At 35.9% G+C, this 24,833-nt stretch overlaps 1 protein-coding gene across 2 annotated transcripts in view; it reads right to left on the bottom strand.

The window, feature by feature from the left end:
- TNKS (tankyrase) overlaps nt 1-24,833 on the bottom strand; it is a 159,249-nt gene that overhangs the window by 120,241 nt on the left and 14,175 nt on the right. For both annotated transcript variants that reach the window (XM_055416540.2, XM_055416541.2), the window contains exon 2: nt 17,259-17,483. In XM_055416540.2, the coding sequence (XP_055272515.1) occupies nt 17,259-17,483 (225 nt within the window). The remainder of the gene's footprint in view (nt 1-17,258; nt 17,484-24,833) is intronic.

Raw genomic sequence — 24,833 nt, forward strand, 5'->3', positions numbered from 1 at the left:
GTAATCGACACTGAGATAACCACAAAAAGTAAGAAGCATTTAAAACTGTGTATGTCATGTAAAAATTACTTTTTCCAGTACTTTGTCTTTATTGTAGTTTACAAAATTATTGGCCTGCCATTCATTGAGGAAGGAAAAAAACTGGTCCCTAATCACAGCTTGAGGAATACAACTTAAGACAATTACCAGGTCTACAAAGTGAAGGAGCTGGACTGTGCTGTTTTTAGTCACTCAGTCGTGTCCGACTTTTAGTGACCCGATGGACCCCATGCGGACCCCCCCATGGCTCCTCTGTCCATGGGATTCTCCAGGCAAGAATACTGGAGTGGGTTGCCATGCCCTCCTCCAGGGGATCTTCCCAACCCAGGGATCGAACCCAGGTCTCCCACATTGCAGACGGATTCTTTACCGTCTGAACCACCAGGGAAGCCCTAAGTAGATGATTTCTAGGTATCGAGAATGGTCTCAGCTTCCCTGGTGGCTTAGACGGTAAAGAATCCACCTGCAATGCAGAAGACTGAGGTTCAATCCCTAGGTTAGGGAAGATTCCCAGGAGAAGGGAATAGCTACCTACTCCAGTATTCTTGCCTGGAGAATTCCATGGACAGAGGAGCCTGAGGGGTTACAGTCCATGGGGTTGCAAAGAGTTGGACACTAATGAGGGACTAACTTTTCTTTGTTCAGAATGGTATCAAATCCCTGATGATGCTTTTAGATTTACAGTCTAAGCATTAATATCTAAAATCTTAAAAAAGAATTGCCTCAAATAGACCTTTTTCCTCCCTTGCTTTAAGTCAAAGAAAAAAAGAAAGATTTATTTATCCTAACACTATCTAACAAAAACAAAACTAAAAGTTGAGACTATAGATCAATGAAAGTTGTAGGGTACATACAAAAAGTCAACTTGAGCAGTTGCTCAAGTCAAATTTCTGTTTCACATTATTCTCCATGAAGATTTGTGTGGCACTATTTTCTAATACCAGAAGAACAGCACATACATAGGGCAAAGATAACAACCATGCCTTTCAAGAATGTCAGTCTGTACTTGAAGTGGTGACAAGTAGGACTCTAAATGCTAAAGGCTTCAAAATTTGCTTTCAAAGTTCCATGCTACCAAAAGGAATAATAAAATATGACTACAGATAAATAATACAATAAGAAATTCATTTTGTAATAGATTCTTCTTCAAAAGTAGCACATATGTCTGAAGAAAGTCCCCCAAATACACAATCAATACACAAAATAAGGTTTGAAGGAAAAACAGAAAACTAAGATCTGAATTATATTCAGTATGTAAATCTGAGACTACTGGAGACATTCAAAATCTCTTTACAATATCTTTAACCAATTAGGGCATTATCAAACCTCAAATCCCAAGTGACTAGGCTGTACATCTCAAATTCATTTATCTCCTTCGGAAATTAGAAGAGTGGACAAAATATAGCAGCTAGCATACATAATAACAGGGAGTTAAAACTAAGGTAAGATCCCAATATTCAAAATGACATTCTCAAAAGAGCTATGGCAAGAAGGACATGTGATTTTCCTATTTCTGGGACAAATGTTCAACTATAGTAAACCAGATTCAGAGAGCAAGCTTTCAGCCGGTGACCAATGAAGCAGAGATAGAAATGGACTCATTTAATTCCTCAGAACTAATAAAGTATTCATACGATTTTAATTCTTCCAAACAACAAAAAAAAATTTTTATATATATGCAAAAAAGTCTCATCAAATTCCTAGAAAAACAATGAAAAGCTATAATGGTAAATTATATTTAAGTACAGGCATTAATAACTGATTTAAGAAGATGGAAGAAATAGAAGCAATGTGAATTTTCCAAGCTAAAAATGCAGCAAGGCTTTTATATAAATTATGAAAAACCATTTTGTATAGTTTTCACTTTTAATGGCAGAAATTCACCTATTAAACGATGGCAAATTCCTTGTTATGTGAATTTTAGAGCTACATTAAGGATCTAAAACTATTCATCACAATGAACAGATATTTAGTTTTAAAAGAAGCTATATTTATGTTGAAATGTTTTACAAGTATTTCAATATCATCTTACTTTCTTAAGGGTACAGAGATACTCATTTGACTGAGTTTCTAATATTAAATCAGACAAAGCATTAAGTTTATTAGATTTTTCAGCAAATTAAAAATTTTTAAATTTTAAAGCAAAATACTATGGAACCAAATTTTAACTAGCTGTAATCTTCAATGCATAAGACAAAAAGATACACAAACCACTAGTACGCGAAAAGATGCTCTACATCATCATTCAAAAGAAAAATGCAAATGTAAAAGATGGGCAGTAATCCATCTTTTATTATTAACGGTATTAAGTATTAGTGAGAATATACTGAACTGGAACTCTTTTACATTGCTGGTGGGCATATAAAGTGGTACATAACTACTTGGAAATCAACTTGGCAATTACTTACAAAGGGAAATACACACTACTCTTACATGCTAACATCCTACTTTTAGATATTTATCCAAGAGGAAAAGAAATATGGCCATACAAAAGACTTGCAGATGAATACTGCATGTTTAGAACAGCAAAAAAATGAAAAACATCTCAATATTCATCAACAGGTGAAAGGATAAGCAAAATTTAGCATATCCATACAAAAAAACTCTACTTAGCAATTAAAAGAAATAAACTATTGACTTACACTTTGCCAGGTCTGTATAGTCAAAACTATGGTTTTTCCAGTAGTCACGTACAGATGTGAGAGTTGGACCATAAAGAAGGCTGAGTGCCAAAGAATTGATGCTTTCAAACTGTGGTGCTAGAGGACTCTTGAGAGTTCCTTGGACAGTAAGGAGATCAAACCAGCCAATCCTAAAGGAAATCAACCCTGAATATTCATTGGAAGGACTGATGCTGAAGCTCCAAAACTTTGGCCATATGGGAAAAGCCAACTCATTGGAAAAGACCCTAATGGTGGGGAAGAATGCGGACAGGAGGAGAAGAGGCAACAGGGGATGCGGTGGCTGGGTGGCATCACCGACTCACTGGATCTGAGTGTGAGCAAGCGCCGGGAGATGGTGAAGGACAGGGAGGCCTGGAGTGCTGCAGTCCACGGGGTCACAATGAGCTGGATATGACCTAGGGACTAAGCAACAACAACATACTGGAGGGATGGAATCTCTAAAACATGCTCAGCAAAAGAAGCCACACAGCAAAGAACCTATTTCTAGAATAGAAAGCTAATCTACTGTGACAGAAAACAGATCAACTGTTCTCTAGGGATGGTAGAGGGGGAAGAGAAAATTGACTGCAAACAGATACCAGAGAACTTTTCAGAGTGATAAAAATGTTCTACAAAATTACAGTATTGATTACATGGGCCTATACATTTGTCAAAACTCATCAATACACATACTTAAAATGGATGCATTTTATTCCATTATATCAAACTAATTTTATGTTAGAATTCAATAAAGTTGATGTTTTTAAAAGCTCAAAGAGGGATCTAACCACAGATTAGAAACACCTGAAGAGAAATTTACTGACCTCGAAAACATATCAATAGATACTTCTAAGAATGCTACAAGGAGAAATCATCATGGGCAAAGGATGGAGTGAGGGTGTCTAATAAGTTGTAATCAGTCTTAAAAAAAAAGAAACACATACATACTTGAAGAAATAATGCCTAAAAGTTTCCCATAACTAATAAGACATCAAAAAAAAAAAGACAGCAATTTACAGGTTCAAGAAGCTCAAACAGGATAAAGTCAATGATACAGAAAAAAATATTACACATATAAATTAGGAATAACTACCATAAAAAACCCCTGGAGAAGGAAACGGTAACCCACTCCAGTATTCTTGCCTGGAGAATCCCATGGACGGAGAAGCCTGGTAGGCTACAGTCCACGGGGTCGCATAGAGTCGGACACGACTGAGCGACGGAACGGACCATAAAAAACAGGTGATAATTCCAGACAATACGTTAATAGAGTAATAGTGCAACACATCAGAGGTAAATATCACGAATTTGCGAAACTACGCCAACTACAGCACGTGCTCAGTGCCTCAGCTGTGTCCGACTCTTTGCGACCCCAGGGACTGTAGCCCACCAGGCTCATCTGTCCATAATCTTCTCCGGGCAAGAATACTGGAATGAAGGGGATCTTTCCAACCCAGGGATCGAACCTGTGTCCCTTATGTTTTCTGTATTAGCAAGAAGTTCCTTTACTACTGCACCACCTGGGAAACCCAACTACAGTATATGTTATACTATATAGCAAATGTTAACCAATGATTTAATTATAAATCTGTTTCTACATATATTAGCAAAAAATTATATTTTTGCAACTATAAGAACACTATATTCCTACAGGACAAATTTAATGTGAGTAAATTATTTTAAAATAAATGTTAACAGCTTTAAATACATTCAAAGTTTTTCTACAAAACTACTCTGGAACCAAGATACATAAGGTCTGATTAGCCAAATCCAAGAAAACTCTTCCTTTGATATAAATATTTATTTTCATTTGCAAAATTTTCATTTTAAAAATATTTCCTCTTTATATTTTTTTTTAGAATTCCTTTCAATTCTTAAGATACATCTTTTTCCCAGCAGAGTTCTTACCTCCAAAAAAAACCTAAACATTTAAATTCTTCCAATTTTAACATTCATTGGTGATAAATACTGGTTTTAAATACCAAATTAAATCTGGGACTCAGAAAGAGTGACCAGTTCTATTCTCTGTCAGCATACTCATGCTGATCAGTAAGTTTCAACGTAGGCGAGACTCACGTTGATTTCTGAGTGTGTGTGATGCTCGGAGTCTATCTTTTCACTGAACAAGGAGTGACATTCACTGAGTGAAGTAAGCTTCTTCCATCTTAATTAATACCCTTTGGAGAAACCTCTGAGAGCCTCAAATACAGTGCCTGGCTTAAACGGACCTTGCTAATAAAGCTCTTCTAAAATGAGACTGAAGAGCAGGTATTCTAGTATACTGCAGGAAATGGCAGCTCACTCCAGTATTTTGCCTGGACCATTCCATGGACAGAGGAGCCTGGCGGATTACAGTCCATGGGGTCACAAAGAGTCAGACATCACTGAGCAGCTGAGCACATTCTAGTATAATGAACAGAGAACCAAGCAAGCTGGAGAAAAGGTCTGAAGTCATGGTTGCATGGTCTTCGCTTGGTCTGGTTAGCCATAAATTACGATGATCAGTAATTTTCCAGTGTCCGAGACTTACACCATCCAGTATAGTAGCCACTCACCAAATACAAATATTGAGTCTTTGAAATGTGGCTAGTGAGACTGATGATCTGAATTATTGATTATATTTAATTTTAATTAAATATTAAAACTGAAGCATGATTCAACTATTGGAAAATGTTTAATCTGTTTTGAACAGCCTAGATATGCGAATCTACCATTTCAACTGTAAACGGAAGCACCTGGTGAGGTAGGGTAGGGGCGCTCTTCCTCCCCCTTCTGCTGATGCTTCAGCAACAGGGCACCCCGCAGTGCCTGCTGCCATCACTTGGCCCTTCCCTCTCACTGTCATCTTTTGCAGTGCATGGTACAGGACCACAAGGAGCTGGCACACTTCCATTATTCTTCTTTTCACAATCTATGTATGTAACGATAAAAGCGCCTTGTGGCATCTTTTCTAATCAAATCAGTCAGGCCCTGGCTTTGGGCCTGGATTGTCATGTAACATGAACAACAGGGTGTAGCCCTGGGCACGGGAAGACGTTTAACAGCACCCCTGACCTCCACCCGCTAGATGTCAACAGCATCCCCCACTGTGACAACCAAAACCATCTCTAGACATTGCTAATATCTCCTTAATGGGCAACACTATTCCTGGCTGAAACCACAGCTCCTGAGGGTCCCACGGGCCCACAGCCAATCCCCTTATACACACGCACTTGTGTGAGGTGGAATACATGAAGGTCTTTGCTTCTCTCCTCTCCACACTTTTACATATTGGGTTACTGCGTTAGACTTCATTTGAAGGAAGATTTTTGTGGTTTAATAACTTAATAAGAAAGAAGCAAATAGTAAATTAGTAAAACAGTAACTGGTAAATAACTTTTTAAAAAGTAATAGTAAATAGTAGTAAATGGTAAATATAAAAGTGATTTCTAAGGATTCTTCTAATTTTAAGATGCTGTGACCTATGAAAATATTTTTGGGGTACTGACTTTATATTAATAGAGCAGTTTTATTTATTACAAGGGAGAAAAATTAATTTAACTGGCTTAACCAACATGAAAATTTATTAAAGAAGAGAGATATCTCATCAAAAGCAAAGGCAGAAACATGTCCCCAAATTTATCCTGTTGCTGCCAATCCCTGTCTCTCAGCTCTGTCGCCATCACCCTCAGATACAGACAATACATATACTTATGATATCTGAATCTTAATTCCAAATTCTCATTAGAGAGAATTTGCTCCAGCTTGCCTCAAAATCCTGTTCTAGACTTCAAAAGTTTTTCCAGAGAAGAGGAAGAGGCAATAAAAACAATCATGATGGAGAAAGAGGCATTAGTTCTAGAGTACCTGGGCGGATCTCAATGGGCATGCTCAGCAATAAGAAATCTTAATTTTAAAGTATTATATAGAATACATGGTAAATGAGTAGGCTTACAAAAATATGTTTCTATTTTACATATTTCTACAGTGTTTTAATGTTTATTACAAATGCCATGCCGTGCTAAGTCACTTCAGTCATGTCCAACTCTTTGTGACACTATGGACTGTAGCCTGCCAGGCTCCTCTGTCCATGGGATTCTCCAGGCAAGAGTACTGGAGTGGGTTGCTATTCCCTTCTCCAGGGGATCTTCCTGACCCAGGGATCAAACCTGTGTCTCTTACATCTCCTGCACTGGCAGGAGGGTTCTTTACCACTAGTACCACCTGAGTTCAGTTCAGTTCAGTCGCTCAGTCGTGTCCGACTCTCTGCGACCCCATGAATCACAGCACACCAGGCCTCCCTGTCCATCACCAACTCCCGGAGTTCACTCAAACTCATGTCCATCGAGTCGGTGATGCCATCCAGCCATCTCATTCTCTGTTGTCCCCTTCTCCTCCCGCCCCCAATCCTTCCCAGCATCAGAGTCTTTTCCAGTGAGTCAACTCGTCGCATGAGGTGGCCAAAGTATTGGAGTTTCAGCTTTAGCATCAGTCCTTCCAATGAACACCCAGGATTGATCTCCTTTAGAATGGACTGGTTGGATCTCCTTGCAGTCCAAGGGACTCTCAAGAGTCTTCTCCAGCACCACAGTTCAAAAGCATCAATTCTTTGGTGATCAGCTTTCTTCACAGTCCAACTCTCACACCCATACATGACCACGGGAAAAACCATAGCCTTGACTAGATGGACCTTGGTTGTAATGTCTCTGCTTTTTAATATACTATCTAGGTTGACCACCTGGGAAGCCCCAATTATTACAAATATATATTATGTTTATAATGAGAGGGAAATGAGGGAGATATTTCTCCTCAGACAAAAAAGATCTTTATGCACACTGTGCAAGTATGTTCACCAAAACAAATACTTCTCCTAAAGTTGCTGTTTAAGTCATTAATTTGTAACCAATGGAGAAATAAAAATCAGGCAGTTCTATCAACTGAATAACATTAAATATGGCAGTAGCATTAAATTAACATGATCAATATAAAATAAATACATTAATCTAGAAACTGTGATAATGCCGAGACTGGAGAATAAGCCTTAAGTAAAGACTTAAGAAGACTTAAGAGACTTCTCAAGTCTTAAGACTGTCAAGAAATAATTTTCTATTGTATAAAAGTCCAGATTTTTAACCACAGCACCTTTTGTCTTTGCCTTTGATATAAAAGTCACCAAAAATTCAGAATTCTGTCAACATATTTGTGATATATTACCTAATTCTACCTCAATGAACTATCTGCCTTAATGTGCCTTTGAACTTAGAAAAAAAGTACATTCTTATAAAGTACATTCTTATTTTTTCCTGCGAAGTACACAGGAATAAATGAATTCAAAATAGGCTTCTATTTAACGAGGCACATAAAGGCAGATAGTTCACTAAGGCAAAATTAAGTTCAAAAAATCAAATTCTCTGCTAAGGCTGCTTCACTTGCTAGTGGCAAATCACCACAGTTCAGAGTGGTCCTCTGGAGTCAGACTGAATGGGTTTGAATCCCAGGGCTGCCGTCTTCTAGTTCCAGGACCCCCGGAGGCAACACCGCCTCTGTGCCTTCACTGCCTCATCTGTAAGTCAGGAGGTAGTAACAGTATCTACTCGTGGAGCTATTAGCAGGACAAATAAATATCTGAGGCACTCTTAGAACAGTGGCTAACATACAGCCCACACGTGCATATAAGAATTTTTTAAAGACATTAGGAAACTAATTCAAGAAAATAAAATTTTACCAAATTTCCATAAGAGAGTAGTTCTTTAGGATAAAATTTTGGCATGAAATGTTTTAATAAAAGAATCATCCAATTAAATTTTGCTCCTATAACCCAGTCTTCCTATAAATAGAAAAAACCAAGAATTTTTGAAGAAGCCCGTTACATCTGGAGTAACTGAGGTATTATTCTGTATGTGTATATAGCAGATTTTAATATCCAATTCAATTATATCCTTTTTTGTAATAAGAAGTTAAGGCAGGCCCCAATACATGTGGGTAATCAGTCTTATCTTCTTACACAAACCACAATTTATTTTAAGATAAAGCAGGTGGTAGAATATATATAAGAGTGATTATGACAAGGCATATCTCCTTTCTACCTGGAAACCCTAGGGAATCAAGTCTAAAACAAAGTCCTGTCTAGAAGTCAGACGAATTTGCGTTTGAGGAGACTGCGCTCTACTTAGCAACTGTCTGGCCTGAGGCAAATGACTTCACCTCTGTAGATTTCAATTTCCTCTTTCATAAAACACTGCCTTCCACCAAGGATTGCTGTCATAATTGAGACTATATATAAGGTTTATATATAGTCTCAATTATAAACCTTATATACATAGGTTCAATTATGACAGCAATACATAAATATATATATAAACCTAGCTTGGTTCTTAGGACATAATAGGAATTCAGTAAAAACCCTGTCCCTTCAATCAGCTTTTCATCTGCTTTCAAAAACAGAACCGCAAACACAGAAGGTGGTAAAATAAAAAAAAAAACCAGTTGATTAAAATAAAGGCAAACTGGTAACAGCCCTAGGAACAATGAATCTGTGCCCAAGTATTGTTTTATGCTTGCTTGTACTTAGAAGAGTACTAATACTTGACTAGACTCAGCTAGATAAAATACTAGATAAAATTAAGGGACAAAGCAGACATTTCAGTCTGACCAAATAAGTTTATAACATGGGTGTGCAGTCGTGTCCGACTCTTTGAGACCCCCTAAACCGCAGACCGCCAGGGACCGAACCCGTGTGTCCTGCCTGCATTGGCAGGTGGATTCTCTACCACTGCACCACCCGGGAAGCCCTCAAGGTTATAACACGATGACAGAAATCTCACAGTTCTAGGGACAGCACCCATATGCAAGAGCTGCTTCCCAATCTGTCCCTAAGTGAAGTGTCAGATACACGGTTTTCTGAATCCATCCCTAAATTGTCAAGGGCCGAGTAAGGCCTCAAGGACTTACTAGTATTCCCAGGGAAATTCCTCATTAGTAAAAAATATTAAGACCAATTCAGTTTCAGTGCTACTAGACACAAGGTTTAAAGTCACACGTTTTAAAATATTTTCCACAAAGAACATAGGGTTGAGCCGATGTTGCAATATTCTGATTCTGCTTTGAATTTCAGTTTCTTCAATAATATCACAACTTTATTATTTTCCTATGTCCCTAAGAATTCAAATGACTGGAACTTCAATACACTGCTGTACTTTCAATCTGAAGGAGGAAAAGAACATAACTGTTAAGTTTTCATTCTTTGGGAAATAAATAATTTTTAAATGCAACTTATTTTGTATTAGATTCAATAAATTATCCTATGAGTGATACTCTTAACGACAGTACTCAGTCACACTTCTCCCACCTTAGCTCCTTTAGCCCACGTTCAGGAGGAAGAGAATGCCTTTTTCTTTGATTCTAGTTTTTCCTTTGCTCTTTCCCTTCTCTCATTCCTGCTGCTGCTGCTGCTGCTGCTAAGTCACTTCAGTCGTGTCCGACTCTGTGTGACCCCATAGATGGAAGCCCAGCAGGCTCCCAAGTCCCTGGGATTCTCCAGGCAAGAACACTGGAGTGGGCTGCCATTTCCTTCTCCAATGTGTGAAAGTGAAAAGTGAAAGTGAAGTCGCTCAGTCGTGTCCGACCCTTAGCGACCCCACGGACTGCAGCCTACCAGGCTCCTCCATCCATGGGATTTTCTAGGCAAGAGTACTGGAGTGGCTTGCCATTGCCTTCTCCGTCTCTCATTCCTAGGGGGTTGCAATTTTCAGAAACAGCCAATTATGATGCCCTCCAATAGCTTGAAGAACTACTTCCTCATAATTAATTTGCCTTTAAAAAATTATCATTGTTCACACTTCTTTACAACTGTCAAGCCTTCATAGACTTTTTACTCAGTCACAGCAAATCACTAGAACTTCAAACAACTGCTATTGAAATATTTGTGGGGAAAGGTTTAAGTTACAATGATTTTCCATTTTCCTATCTGCAATGTCTCTGCTAAGTTAAAAGACCAAAATTGCAATTAAAAAAAATTCATGTCTCATCAAATCATAATTCAAGTTTACACAGTTACAATGAATCTGAAACAAAAGACAAATGAGTTCACACTGATGGCAACAAAGAGCCACATATCTCTCATTAGGGTTTTACAGACGGTCAGAATACAAAAATGATCTCTGAGGACATCTTATGCTGCCACCCAAGGGAGAAAGAAAGCAGAAGGGAGCAAGCACTTGCTGAGGCTCTACCTGCTTTATTATTTCAGTTAACTTCAGTTAACAACCCAGTGCAGCAGGTCTGATGCCCGCCTTATAAATGAGAAATTGAGGCTCAATGCAATTAAACTGTTTGTGGTAAAAGAGAATTCACACTTAATTCTAAAGAAAAGCATTTAATTTCTGCCAGATCATTCTACACAAGTACAAGTCAAGATCACCCCAGAACTGTAACTCAAGCTTTCTTTCCTTTATATGACTTCTAATGGGGGCATCTATGCATTGTCCTAAATACCTTCCTCCAATGACCAATGACCTTGTCCTAATTCCATCAACATGCAACCACAACTCTGCAAGAACACCAAGACACCAGGGTTTCATTTCAGAAGACCCACTAGAATACTTCTTGCTCTTGTTACCTCCATCCTTACATTCAAGTAAATTCTTTCAAAAGATCAACACTCAAAATGGTGCCCCCAAAGGCAAAATAAAATATACACCCTCTGTCTCTAACCATGATTATTTATACCACAGCGAATATAGAAAAGTTCAGGCTTGACACAAAATAAATATATATTTGGACACACTGTGGCATTTCTTAATGTCTTATTTAGACTGTCATACCTGAGGGCAGACTATCAAACAACTCACAATAAAGTGACATTCTTAATCCCGGATTCTGTTTATAGATAAGTCTAACACCCACTCCATTTAAAAAAACAGAATTAGCAGATTTAAATAACTGAAAAACTAAACAATTTTTTGAAGCCCTGAAACTGCAATTATTATACTTAACAACTTCTAGCTTGGTCAGTGAGAAAGAGAAGTGAGAAGGACTCCGTAAATCTTTATCTCCAATTTGGGCCCTCTGAAATCTCAGTTACCTGGGAGCTGTACAAAGCAAGGACACAATTTCTTAAATAATATCACAACTACAACTATCACACGCATTTCAGAGAACATGGTGATCATGTAAAGAGACAGCCAAATGGGTACATGAGCCATTTGCCTCAAATACCACTTTCATACAACCCCAAGCTTAAGCCATGCATCTCAATGAACTCCATAGGTTACCTGAATGACCAGGTTTAACCTAAAAGTAAATGCAAGCATATAATTAATTTCCTTAACAGACAGTCTTGAGTATTAAGTGAAGCATTATCTCACTTTAAAAAATGTATGAGGTCTTTTTCAGTCATTCTTTTGTTATTTGACCTTTTCCCCTCTAATTTAAGCATCTTTGATATATTTCTTAAATGAGAATGAAGGTAATCATTCTGGAAACTTTAATAGAATACAATGAACAAATAAACTCTCTACATAAATATATATATTTAACACTATTAACCAGAATGCCTACTAAAGTAGTCCCAAATTTATCAGGTAAATGCAAAAACACTAACCTTCTTGAATGCAGCTGAAATCAGTGGGCAAGTCATCAACATAATGGTGCTCAGTGTCAGGCAGGGATTATTTCAGAAGGGAAAAATTACTATCATTTTTGGCTCTTCTCCTTTTGAAGGATACAAGTATGGAATTTTGCCAACTTTTTACTTTTACAAAAATGCTACACTGAGACTTGTTTAAAAGATCCCAATTCAGTTTTTATATGGAAAATGGATGTTAAAAATGCCAAAGGGAGGTACTCTGGGAGGAAGAGGCAAGAGACGGAATAATGAAACAAAGGCAAACGAATCAAATTCTCAAGGCTTCACTGAATTTTCAAAGAATTTTTGCAAGGAGTAAGAAAGGTGTGGGAAATGACTTTTCTTAACCGAGCTCATTTATAGATGACATATGGATAGATAAAGTGACAAGCTAAATCCAGAGCCCTAGTCAAGTTCTCCAGCAGCTATATTTCTTTGATTCTTATTATGAAGCTCTAGCTTTCCAGTAGTTTCCTAAAAGTAATCAGGGTTTACATATGTGATTAATGAAAATGACATTCTCTATAGTACTGTTTATAAAATAGTGAAAAATCAGAAATCTTCTAAATGGCCTAATATGGGTGAACAATTTAAAACGTGGTATTTCTATATAATTCTTGACAGCCTTTAAAAGTGAGGTTAGATAAAAAAATATTCACTGATAATGAAATACGGTCATAACACAAAGTGAAAAAATAAGAAAATGACATGTGTGGAATGATCTTATTAAAGGACTATGTACACAGGTACACTGACTCTACAGCACTATCTGACAGAACTTTGCACAATGATGGAGATTTCAATATTCACACACCCTGATACAGTAACCAATAGACGGGTATGGTTATTAAGCACTTGAAATGTGGCTAGTGCAACTGAAGAATCAAATTTAAAATTTTTTACATTTTAACCAGGTTTTACTTATTGGCTACAATATCAGACAGCATAAATCTAGATGGCCAGAAAAATGAGTTAATATCATTGTACTTGCTAATAAACCCAGAAAGCTGTTCATCTTCAATATACTATATTTGAAATAACAAAAGACAAGAATGTATCAGAAGTGGTCCCATTCTTCCCTCCTCAGCTCCCAATCCCGTGACACTCTCAAGTTCCAGGACTTTTTAATCAAAGGACCATGGAAGTGATCAGGTAATTTAGTAAAGGGGTATATGATTTGAAGCAGAAAAGGCAGTGGCACCCCACTCCAGTACTCTTGCCTGGAAAATCCCATGGACGGAGGAGCCTGGTAGGCTGCAGTCCATGGGGTCGCTAAGAGTTGGACACGACTGAGCGCCTTCACTTTCACTTTTCCCTTTCACACACTGGAGAAGGAAATGGCAACCCACTCCAGTGTTCTTGCCTGGAGAATCCCAGGGATGGGGGAGCCTGGTGGGCTTCCATCTATGGGGTCGCACAGAGTCGGACATGACTGAAGCGACTTAGCAGCAGCAGCAGCATACGATTTAAAGAGAAACATGAGTACGTGGAACAGATAATTTAAACTAGAGTTTGAACAAGGAAAGTGTATCTTTCTAGATAGAAGACACAGAAAATAGAAATCATTCCTGGAAATCATGAAAGCAAGATTACTTTAGGAGTGAGTTATAATAATAAAGACTTAGTTTAAGCTTTAGTGAACAGATTAAGTTTTTCTAAAGCAAGGTAAAGATTGCCACTTTAAATTTGTTAAATATTTGATGATCTAAAAAAACACTAAGAATAAAGAAGAATGTTTGGCACATTTAAAGAATGAAATTAATTTTTTAGGCTTAAAATACACTCTTAAATAAATCTCACTAAGCAGAGAGAACTTTTCATTCTCAGTCAAGAAAACATTTTTTATTATAACAACTTTATATCAGCTCTAGAGACTGTGGCAAAGAAACAGTTTTCTCCTTTCTTTACTAGCAAAATGGTAGGAAATTTGAATGATCCATTTCATGCACAGGATATAAACATTAGTGAAGAACTTTGGTTAAGTACTTTGAGTTGTCTTCAAGAGAAAACAGTGAATTATATATCATCTAACCGCAGCAATTTTTGGTAGATTTACCAGCATCACCTTTTTCTTTCCTTTCCCTCCCTATCTCAACTCTACAATTCATGACAGAACTCATGGGTTTAATCTACAAGTACCAACAAAAAATGTTTGACAGTCCATTCATTATAGACAATCCATAACCAGAAGTCAATGCATGCTCAGGACCAATATTCAACAACTCATCCTTAATGAAGAATAACAACAATTTGACGAAAGTCAATTACCTAAACATAGTTTATATTTGACTATAAAAATGTTTTATATTTGTATATAAATATAGGAGTATCTATATATTACCCAGCAATCACACTCTAAAGCGTTTATCTCAGAGAAAAGAAAACTCATCTCTACATAAAAATTTGCACACAAATATTCACAGGAGCTTTATTTCTAATAGCCAAAAAGTGGAAACAACCAAAACGTTCTTCAGTTGTGAATGCTAAACTACAGTACATCAAAACCATGGCATAATAATCAGCAATTTTAAAAAAGATCTGGAAGGCAAACAAGAAAAAAAAATCCAATCTCAAAAAAATACATACTGTATGATTCCGCTTATAGCATTCTCAAAACGACAAAATTATACAGATGAACACATTATTGGTTGATAAGGGTTAAGGATCTGGGATGGGGAGTAGATCATTATAAAAGTAGGCTATAAGTAGGCTTTCCTGGTGGCTCAGATGACAAAGAATCTGCCTGCAATGTGGGTTCAATCCCTGGGTCGGGAAGATCCCTTAGAGAAGGGAACAGCAACCCACTCCAGTATTCTTGCCTGGAGAATCCCATGGACAGAGAAGCCTACCCAGGCTACAGTCCACGGGGTCGCAAAGAATTGGACATGACTAAGCGACTAATACTTTCACTTTCTTTCATAAATAAACTGAATGTGGGGGAGCTTCCAATAATATGTTCTGTATCTCGACTGCAGTTACATGAATCTGAACATGTGATTAAGTGGCACAGAACTCTACACATTGTACCAACACTAGTTTCCCATTTTTGATACTGTATTATGATGCTGTAAGATGTAACCAAAGGGTGAAACTAGAAGGTTACATGGACCTTCTTGTACTATTTTTGGAGCTTTCTATGAATCTATAATTATTTCAAAACAAAAAGTTAAAAATACATAATAAATGCCTCTTATTATGTAAAGAGTGCTAAAGAGTCAAATATAATAAAGCAATATGATTTTTTAAGATCTGTGGTTTACTGGTAAGTACAATAATCTCGCAAAGACAACATAAAAGGAAATTTTCTTAAAAGCAGCGACAGAATGAAAAATTCAAGAGGTACAGGTAGGAAAATAGAACACTTCAGCCCAAAGAGATAATTCACTAGAAGGTGAAAATTGTGTAAAATTCTATAACAACAGAAAAATCCAATGGATGTGACAAAATGAAGCAAGCAAGAATGAGAGTAGGGAAGTTGAAGGTCTAGAAGATTTGGTAAGAGTACACGTCAAATTCAGTAACAGTTATCACATAGTAACTTATCATAAATAACTTAAGAGATTTAGTAATCAGAGACTATGTGGTACACTCAAGCTTTTCAGATTAGTTTTATGAATGACTTAGTCTAGGACATGGCTGTTTCAGTGAGAGACTTAGGAGGAGATGGGAGAATCAAGTGAAAGTGGAAAATGTCAAAGATCAAAAAGGATAGGGTATTCAAGAGTCATGTTGAAATGACCTTGAATTTCATTTGGTAAAATTGGCTGGTGAAGTAATAAAGGATAATGACAGAGAATAGGATAAAGAAGTTTTGTCAGACAATGCAATAATTTGAGGAAAACTAAAAAATATATTTGAAGCTGGAATAGATGGCTATGAAGTGGAAGAAAATCTTAATAATGGCACCACCTCTATATCTTTAAATGTGACATATTTATTTGAGTTTTAACAGAAAAATAGCCAATTATACTGAAATGGGTGCCAATCAAGAAGATAACAATTTGTAAATCAACCCGCCAAAGGCTAAACAAATATCCATCATCCTGAGTTTCCAGAAAGAGATGATACACTCAGGAGACACTATAGTTGTTCTCTAGAAGCCTGTTTTAGATTTCAAAATGAAAGATTTTACACAATAAAGCAAAGTCTAAAATAGATGCCTATTTAGATATAACATACAAAGGAGAAAGAAATGCTGATTGAATACAATTTCATATAATCACAATACTTAAAATCATTGAAAAGTTCAATTCTGTTTGAAATTGCTTTTTCTCTAGACTCTGTTGAAAATATTAAGCCTTGAATTGTTGTATTCGAATCACTCAAAGCTTTTCCAGGGCTAATAAAATAGCTGGTGCTCAATTTTAGCAACATAAAGAAAAAGGTTTTGCCTTAGTACTAGATGACTTTCCTTGAATCAACCTGAACATCCAAATATGTCATCCAATTCAGTAAGAACTTGTACTTTATAATGGTTCTCATTGATGCTAGGATGGAAAACTTTCAGACTTTTAAAGACTGTAAATTAACTAAATTTGATAACAGTAATCCATCAAAATTTAGTTCCACACCAGCTGGCATTTGCCTTACATTTGGAGAGTTAATATTGTGAATCTTGTTCCTAACCAACTTTAGATTTCCAGCTCTCTACTTCCCCTTTGATGGAAAAGAATTACTTATAAGCAGTAACAAAGTGTTCTTTATTCTGAGGAAACATTATTTCCACTATAATAAAAAACAAGGAAGGGTAAACCTTTATTTTAAATGTTATTATATCTAAATTGTATTATTACAATTTATTATATCAATGTATTATATTACATTGATATAATATAATTATATATATATAATTATATATATATATATATATATAATTATCAATGTATTTATTATTACAATGTATTATATCTAATTGTATTATTACAATTTAGATATCACCAGATAACACTTACCAATACATACATCGATCTTTCCTTTTATAGCAGCTTCATGCAGAGGGGTATAGTTCCAGTTATCCCTGGCATTTGGATCAGCTCCTTGGCATAGTAACAGACTCACAACCTCAGCATGGCCAAAAGAACACGCATTATGAAGTGGGATGAGACCGCCATCATCACGAGCATGTACATTAGCACCCATCTGCAGTAAGTGTTCTACCACGTCCTTTCTTCCAAAACCTAAAAGGAAATAAGGAAAATATATTGTAAATCAGTTTTGTAAAAAGAACCATTAGAATTCCTTTAAAAATAATATCAACAAATATGAACAACTGAAGTACTATGTTCTACAGCAAAAAAGTAAAAAAAAAAAAAAAAAAAGATGCCATTCAAATAGATTCTCCCATCTCACAGAACTGAGAACTAAGGAAGCTCTTCCTTTAGTTTGGGCAATTCCTTCCCAAAACATTTTTTCAACACCTATTACATGCTAAAAATGCAGGATGAATGAGGCACAATTCCTCTTCGGTTACAAGATATTTGAAAAGGAAGAACTAAAGGTAATGCCATAATATCTACTCTGAGGACTGGTACCCGAACTAAATGAACGTGCAGTTACAATTCAAATTTGGATTTACTGAGTTTGAGGGAATTTTAGGACAAACAAGTGAGAACACAGGCTTCTGGAAATACAGAACCAGAACACTGGTGAAAAGCATCACAATTTTCAGAGAGAAAAATGGTGGTAATAGAGGGTGTTGTTAGAAGAGCCAGAAAAAAATCTAAAGCACTGTACAGACTAGGCAAACACTGAGAATGGTAAGAAATTCCAAGAAAACACATTATGGATGTTAAAGTGCAACAATATTATGCCAAATCCAGCATGATGAGTATTTAGTGAGATAATGGAGAATGGAAAAAAATAGCCATTTTGACAATTTGAAGGTCATCATAGTACTGTGATGAAATTTTAAGCTATACTGCAATGGGTTAAAAAAAAGATTACTGAAAATATTAGCATTTTTATCTTTACCAGCTTAATACTTTTATTAATGATCTTTCCTTTCCTACTTTAAATTTTATTAGGACTTGCCAGCTAGGTATCACTGCCTCCATGCTATTACTTACCAAGTAGTGTTGTTAGAAAATGACATTTTAACACTGGAAAGCAGTAATGGTCATATCTTCTTTCATTTTATGCATATATTAACTAAATAAATGAGAATTATGTATAAAATAGAAACCAAAAAAAGATTTATTTCAATATATGTCCTTTACACTATCTTTAGAAATACATTCACTCCAGGAAAGTAGGCCAAGAAAAAGTCTCCTGCTTTATATATTTGAGTAAAGCCTGCATGCAAATTCACATTTCTCTAATGCACTAACAGTGTTTGAGGACTAATTTCCTTTCTTCACTAATAAATGAAGTAAAAACAAAAATGCTTGGTATCAGCAAGAAAGTGATGAAATGGAGTTGTGTTCTCACACTAATAATGTGAATATATGAAGTGGTACCACATTCTTTTTTAATGTTTCTTGATGTGGGTCATTTTTTAAAAGGTCTTTATTGAATCTGTTACAATATTGCTTCTGTTTTACCTTTTGTTTTCTTGGTCTGGAGGCATGTGGGATCTTAGTTCCCTGACCAGGGATTGAACCAACACCTCCTGCGTTGGAAGGCAAGTATTAACCACTGGACTACCAGGGAAGTCTCATGGTGCCACATCTTAGAAAAAAATGTAGCATTATCATGAATAGGCTTAAACAAATATACTCTCTGACTCAAAATACCACTTTTCAATTTTTATCATTTAAAAGATGATTTATCCATGGACAAAGATTTTGTATCAAGACTGTTTATCATAATGTTATTTATAGAAAATCATGGAGATTAGATGCCCAATAATATTCTGTTACATAAATGATAAAATGACAGTTTCTGATTTTAAAATGGCAAAATGGCATTTTATTTTTAAACTGCTTAAAATAAATAAAAATTTTAAATTTATATTTTACCAGAGTAAAAAAAAAAAAAGGTATCGCGAACCCACCACCCACTCTCACAGACACATACACAATATTATAAAAAGTTCAAACACAGAAACTGTTTCTTATATACCAATCGGTTCTTCCATTCTTTCTACACCTTCCCTCCCTTCTTCCTTCCCTTCCTTTCTTTCTTGGCTGTGCCATGCTGCATGTGGGATCTTAGTTCCCAGACCAGGGATCAAGCCTGCATTCCCTGCAGTAGAAGCGTCTCAACCACTGGGCCTCCTGGGAAGTCCCTCAATTAGCCTTTTGGATTGCAAATATATAAAACAAAATATAGCAGAAAAAATATGATATTTGAAATACAGATGGATAGGAAATGAGACTAAATCACTAGGTAGTAGAAACATGGAATTTTTTCTTCTTTTTGATTATCTCTTTTCTTATTACATAAAACACAATTATGCATAAAATATATGTATGTGTACACATACAAGTTTAAATAGGTGGAGGTGAATAGCCAAAATCAGTAAAGATACATTTTATGTGTCAATTATGAAATCATCTAATTTGATTTTGTATCAAAGTGCATTAAATCAGTGTTACCCACAAAAAAATTAATCCCCTATTTAAAGTACTGTAATTTAGAAAACCATACATAAAAAGCTTATCAAAACATGTACTCTACCCGTACTATTAAGTACAATTCATAACTGGTCATTCACCACTCTATCCATGTTTAATGCATATGCATTACTTTTTATACATAAAGAAAATTCATTATCTACAATGGTCATACAAGGCCTTTGTTTCATAACCAAGGTTTGTAGCAATTATCTCTGTAATTGATTTTTGGGGGGGTCTAAAGAACCAAAATAAAAATAATAATTAGGGCTGGTTTAAAGAACTGCACAGAATTTGACTACACAGTAACTTACCTATAAATTAATTCACAGGAAATAGCTTCTAAGTGAAAACATTACAGACCCACACAAGATTTTTAGTGTCCTATTCAGTGTCACATGCCTAGCTCCTTCTGTCATGTGCCACCAAGCTAGCACATGTCAAAAAAGTTAGGTCACAATTTTTAAAAGGAATAATGTTGCTACTTATACATATCTTTATGGCTTAGTGTTACAAAGCACAAGAGAAAAACCAATGAACCATCTCTCTCTGATCCAACAGAGGCTGTTAAAAATCAAGACAGTGTGATATTCTGATCTTTACCAACAAAACAGTATGTGCTATTAGAAGAGACTCCAAAACTGAGAGTTGTACAAAAGGTATAATTTAACTTACAGAAAATTTCTTACAGAAAAATTCTTTTTGCTTAAAGTACATGCCTTATTCCTGACAATAAAAATAGCAATAATAATGGTAAGTAGCTAACATTTAGTAAGCTCTTTTTTCTGACAAGAAGAATGCCAAATGCTTGACAAGCATTAGCTCCTGTGATAACATCCTGTGACAAGCACTTTCCACATTTTATTGTTGAAGAATTCTTTCCCTCAGTTCTGATACTCGTGAACTATACTTCCAAACACACATCTCAAACCTGCCTACTCCCCAGGGCCACCAGCTTGGTTTCAAGCTCCACAATCTCTTGTCTAGACTTCAGCACAAAACCTTTTGTTCGTCTCTCTACTGTCACATCTGCTGCCTGACAATTCATCCTTCACAGAGCAGACAGTGTGTCTTCAAGGCATGCATCAGATCAGGTCACTCCCCTGCTTAAAATCCTGCAATGGATTCCAGTAACACACATAATAAAACCTCCTTATGACCTTCAAGTGAGTTGGCCGCTCTCACCTCTCCGATCTCACTGAGCTTTACCAACCCTGTCTGTCACTTTCTGTTCCCTGCATATGACAAACTTATTTCAGCCTAGAGGGCTTTGTACTTGCTGTGCGCTCTGCCTGAAGACCCAGATCTTCACATGCCTAGCTCCTTCTGTCATCCGATTCTTGGTCCAAAGATAACTTGCAGAGACTCTGACTAATTACTCAAGTCAATCTACTCACCCACACACACACATTCTTTCAACATTGTTTTCAACATGAGTTCTTTGTATATTTTCGACATTAACCTTTTACCAGAAACATCATTCACAAATACTTTCTTCCACTCAGTAGGTTGCTTTCTCATTTTTGTTGATGGTTTCCTTCGCTATGCAGAGGGCTTTTAGTTCAATGTAGTCTCACTTAGCTTTGCTTTTGTTGCTTTGCTTTTGGTGTCAGAGTTGTAAAATCATCACCAAGAGCTATGTCAAGGAGATTATTACCTATGCTTTCCTCTAGGAGATTTATGGTTTTCGGTCTTACACTAAGGTCTTTAATCCATTTTGAGTTAATTTTTCTGTATGGTGTAAGATAGTGGTCCAGTTTCACTCTTTTGCATGTAGATGAACATTCTCCCAACATCATTTATTAAAGAGACTGTCCTTTCCTCATTGTATATTCTTGGTTCCTTTGTCATAAATTAATTGACCATATATGAATGGGTTTATTTCTGGGCTCTCTATTCTGTCCATTGAGCTATATGTCCTTTTTTATGCTAATATCATACTGTTTTTATTAAGTTAGCTTTTTAATATAGTTTGAAATCAGAGAGTGTGATATCTTCACCTTTGTTCTTCTTTCTCAAGATTGCTTTGGCTATTTGGAATCTTTTGTGTGATACCATACAAATTTGAAAACTGTTTTGTTCTATTTCTGTGAAATATACCATTGGAATTTTAACAGGGGTTGCCTGGAATCTTTATTGCTACATTGTAGTACAGACATTCTAACAATTTTAATTATTTTAATCCACGAGCACAGACTATCTTTCCATTTATTTGTCTTCTTCAATTTCTTTCATTAGCATCTTATAGTTTTCAATATACAGGTCATTTCCTTGATTAAATTTACCCTAGATTTTTTTTTTTAACATTTGTAAATGGGATTATTCTCTTAATTTCTCTATTAGTGTAAAGAAAGCCTACAGATTTTTATATATTGATTTTATATCCTGCAACTTTATTGAATTTTCTTATTTAAACCTTTTTGATAGAGCCTTCAAATTTTCTATATATAGCATCATCTGCAAATATGACAATTTTATTTCTTCTTTTTTAATCTGGATGACTTTTCTTTTTCTTGTCTAATTGCTCTGCCTAGGATTTCTAATGCTATGTTGAATAAAAGTGGCAAGAGTGGATACACTTAAATTGTTCCTGATCTTAAAACACTTTTGTCTTTTTACCATTAGCTACGGACTTGTCACATATGGCCTCTATTATGTTGAGATATGTTCCCTTTCTAGAATTAATTCTGGAAAGTTTCAAATTTAGAATAGTCAGTCTTCTAATCCATGGGTGTGATATTCCTTTCCTTCAATTCAGATCTCATATGTACTTCTATTTTGTGTTTTTCTCCATTAATACCCTATTTTTCAAGGATTATTGGGTATTTTAAGGTTTTTGTTGCTTTGGTGGTAGAAGGGGCAGTGGTGCATTAGGGGAAATCAGTAAAACCAGATCGCACAGAACCTCTGAGTCATAAATAATCAATCTGAATTTGAGCAGGGCAAGCAAGTAGCAATAAAAAGTTCACCCTGATGAATTGTTCTTCAACTAAACTAAGTTTTATGAACTTCTTTTATAAATTTTAGCACTTTCTTTCCGCTAAAGAGTGTGAGAGACAATTACATTATTTTACATACTCATAAAGTTCTAAAAATATTTCATGTGGAAAGCATTGTACTGGCACTGAGGAAAACCTAAATTGATAACACATTATCTACACCCAATATCCAGAACAATTTTCTTATTCTAATGTTAGAGTTTCAATTAAAGTCTCTCAAAAATGTTTCAATATCAAATGTAAGGTCATTGGTATCTATTCACTAGGCCTGAGTTTAGAGACAGAAAATTGTTTCACTTATGTTCAGCATTTTAAACTGCTTAAAATTAAAGCCTCAAAGGAACAACCTTGGGCAATATTAAATCTTGTAACTAACAACTATGCATTCTAAAATTTAATAGAAGGAGAAAAACCTAAGGCATCTGGAGTATTTAAAAGTGATTTTTTTTTATTTATAGCAGCAAAATCATAGCCTAAAGACATTTTCGACCTAACTGGATTGTCAGCGAAGTCACAAGGCTGTACATTATTTGAACTGCTGAATTCATTGATCTACACTTATAAAACCAATGAGAAAATTTATATCACATCTCTCACATTTATAATTTTTTCCTTAAGTGCAAAAAAATTGTACTCAAAAGACTCTCAAAGTAACAATAAGTTTGGAACTGTCTAGAAAAACAACTCACGAATTTATATATATATATATATATGTATATATATGTATTATATCTATTTTAATGACACAGAAGAAATAACAGAAAGTTAGGAAAGATAAAATGTTACTTGGTGACAGATGTGTTCACTGTTTTCTCTAAAACCATTAGGAAGAACTTGAACCTAAAATATCAGAATAACCTGCTTATTTTCTTAAGCATACCAATCTATTTCCACCCTCCCCGCCCCCCCCACCAAAAAAAGGAAACAAAACAAAACAAGGCTCTTACAATGACAATAAAATTCTGTTCCGTTCCGTTCAGTCGCTCAGTCGTGTCCAACTCTTTGCGACCCCGTGGACTGTAGCCTACCAGGCTTCTCCATCCATGGGATTCTCCAGGCAAGAATACTGGAGTGGGTTACCATTTCCTTCTCCAGGGGATATTCCCAACCCAGGGATCGAACCCAGGTCTCCCGCATTGGAGGCAGACGCTTTAACCTCTGAGCCACCAGGGAAGCCCGACAAAACAAAATTCAGCCATGACACATTTATGCAATAGCTGAAAGGTTTCTAAAGTAACTTTTCTTTCCCAGCCAACAAACTTATTCACCAATTTAATACCAGTAGTTTCAGGTATCTGTGAGCATCTCTAAAGGTCTATTAAGCACAGTAATTTATAACTGTACTGAATTAAAAATTAATAAATGATGTTGGGAAAATTGGATGGCTTCAGGCAAAAGAACCAAAGTGAACTACTTTCTCAGGCTATGTACAAAAATAAATTCAAAATGGATTAGAGACTTAAATGTAAGACCTGAAACCATAAAGCTTCCAGAAGAAAACACAGGCAGTACACTCTCTGACCTCAGTCTTAGCAATATTTTGGGAGTTATGACTCCTCAGGTGAGAGAAACAAAAGTAAACATAAACAAATGAGACTACATCAAACTATGATGCTTTGTACAATGAAGGGAACTATCAACAAAATCAAAGGTCACCTACTGAATGGAATATTTGCAAATGATGTATCTGATAAGGGATTAATATCAGAAATATACGATGAACTTTTACAACTCAACGCCAAAAAAAAAAACTGATTTAGAAAATGGGTAGAGGATCTGAACATTTTTCCAAATAAGATGTACAGATGGCCAAGAAACACATGAAAGATGTTCAATTCCTTATTTATCAGGAAAATACAAATCAAAACCACCTCACACCTCTCGGGATGACTATTATCAAAAAGACAACAAATAATAAGTGCTGGTGAGGATGTGGAAAAAAGGGAACTGCTGTGTAGAGTTGGTGGGAATGAAA

This window comes from Moschus berezovskii, chromosome 26 (assembly GCF_049115385.1).
Source record: "Moschus berezovskii isolate FMDL1 chromosome 26, NW_MosBer_1.0, whole genome shotgun sequence".
Classification (NCBI taxonomy): Eukaryota; Metazoa; Chordata; class Mammalia; order Artiodactyla; family Moschidae; genus Moschus; species Moschus berezovskii.